Below are 1,417 nucleotides of genomic sequence, written 5' to 3' on the forward strand. Positions count from 1 at the left end.
ATTCGTCGGTTCTCCGTTTCTGTCCCTCAAGGGGAACGCGGACGGCTTGTTTCTGCGGCGATATCTCATGTACTTGAACAGTACGTTTTTTTCCATCAAGGTCCAGAATGGTGGCTTGTTTTTGTATGTTCCATTGGCGGATTTCCAATTTACAGCGGTTCCGCATTTTACGAAATGCATTTTCGAATTGTTGGAAATAATTTTGGCAATAATTCAACAAGTGAACTGTTTTAGTAAACGCTGAAAGCGGCGAAAGATGTGCCTTACTTCCTGGTTTGTTCCATAGGTGTTGCCAAACGATCCACAGAGGGGGCGAATATCAACGAATATCCAGTGAACTGGAAACTTCCGCTGTGTTGCCCAATACCTTCGCTTGTGGCTTGCAGGTGAACGGCACCCGCTGAACGAAAGGGACAAAACCGACCCAGGAAACTTGGGCAAAAGCCTTGATCCTGTGTGTCAATCCCTGAATCCGTGAATACCTTTTCATGCATGTCAAGGCGAGGTAGATTCCGTGTCACCTAGTTTCCTCAGCCAGAATCTGGTAGACACAAACGGGTCAGTTTGTTCATGCAGCGCTCTGTTGGACGACTTCTAACAGCGCCGCTGCAAATAGTCCGCCTGATTCGAAGCGCTGGACCTCAATTCAGGAGGCCTTTGGAGCGTTTAAGTCACCCACCAGCAGGAGATGAGTGAAGTAATTGTTGGAGCAGAGTTGCTCGAGGGTTTGTATGTGGAATTGGTTATCTTCAGGGGGACTCGAAGGGCTACGGCAGACCACGCCGAGAAGGAGAGAGTCGGACCATTGCAGCAGGATTTGGACCCACAGTGCATCGCAAAAGGGTGCATGGGTGGTGTCAGAGAGGACAATCGGGATTGGTAGGGCCGCATGTAAGTACAGAGCAACCCCACCAGCCCTCCCTCGTTTTGAGTCAGCTCCGAAAATAGAGTAACCGTCTATCGAGATCTCCGCGTCAGAGGTATCTGGTGTGAGCCAGGTCTCTGTGAGTGCGATTGTGGACGGTTGTTCAGGGCAAGCTGACTGTTTAACATCGCCGAGTTTGTTGAAAAGGCTGAGGCAGTTTATGGACAAGCATTTCAACACTGTCTCTGCCGGCTCCGAGGGTGGGGAGGCGAAAGTTGAGTGACCAGGCAGGTAAGCAGACTTAATGGTTGTGCGCCGGTTTGAGTCCAGAGCTCCATAGAGGCCTCTGGGGCAATGTTGTCTGCTTCCTGTCCTTATGGTTTCTGGGGGTGCTTTTCGCTTGCGAAGTTTTTTCGTTCCGTGGGAGCCCGGTTCGCTCGGACTTTTTGCCTTTGGGGGACGGAGTTTTTTTCCCGTTGGGCGAAAATTTCGACCGATGCTGTTTGTAGCTCTTTCAGCATCCCCTTTTCGTCGACCAGATTTGCTGTTGAT

At 50.5% G+C, this 1,417-nt stretch overlaps 1 protein-coding gene across 1 annotated transcript in view; it reads right to left on the bottom strand.

The window, feature by feature from the left end:
* T265_00479 (hypothetical protein) overlaps nt 1-1,417 on the bottom strand; it is a gene marked incomplete at both ends in the record, with an annotated part of 72,182 nt that overhangs the window by 70,005 nt on the left and 760 nt on the right. The window contains 2 exons of the mRNA XM_009164252.1: nt 368-521; nt 680-1,315. Of these exons, the coding sequence (XP_009162516.1) occupies nt 368-521; nt 680-1,315 (790 nt within the window). The remainder of the gene's footprint in view (nt 1-367; nt 522-679; nt 1,316-1,417) is intronic.

This window comes from Opisthorchis viverrini, assembly GCF_000715545.1.
Source record: "Opisthorchis viverrini unplaced genomic scaffold opera_v5_4, whole genome shotgun sequence".
In the NCBI taxonomy this organism is placed as follows: domain Eukaryota; kingdom Metazoa; phylum Platyhelminthes; class Trematoda; order Opisthorchiida; family Opisthorchiidae; genus Opisthorchis; species Opisthorchis viverrini.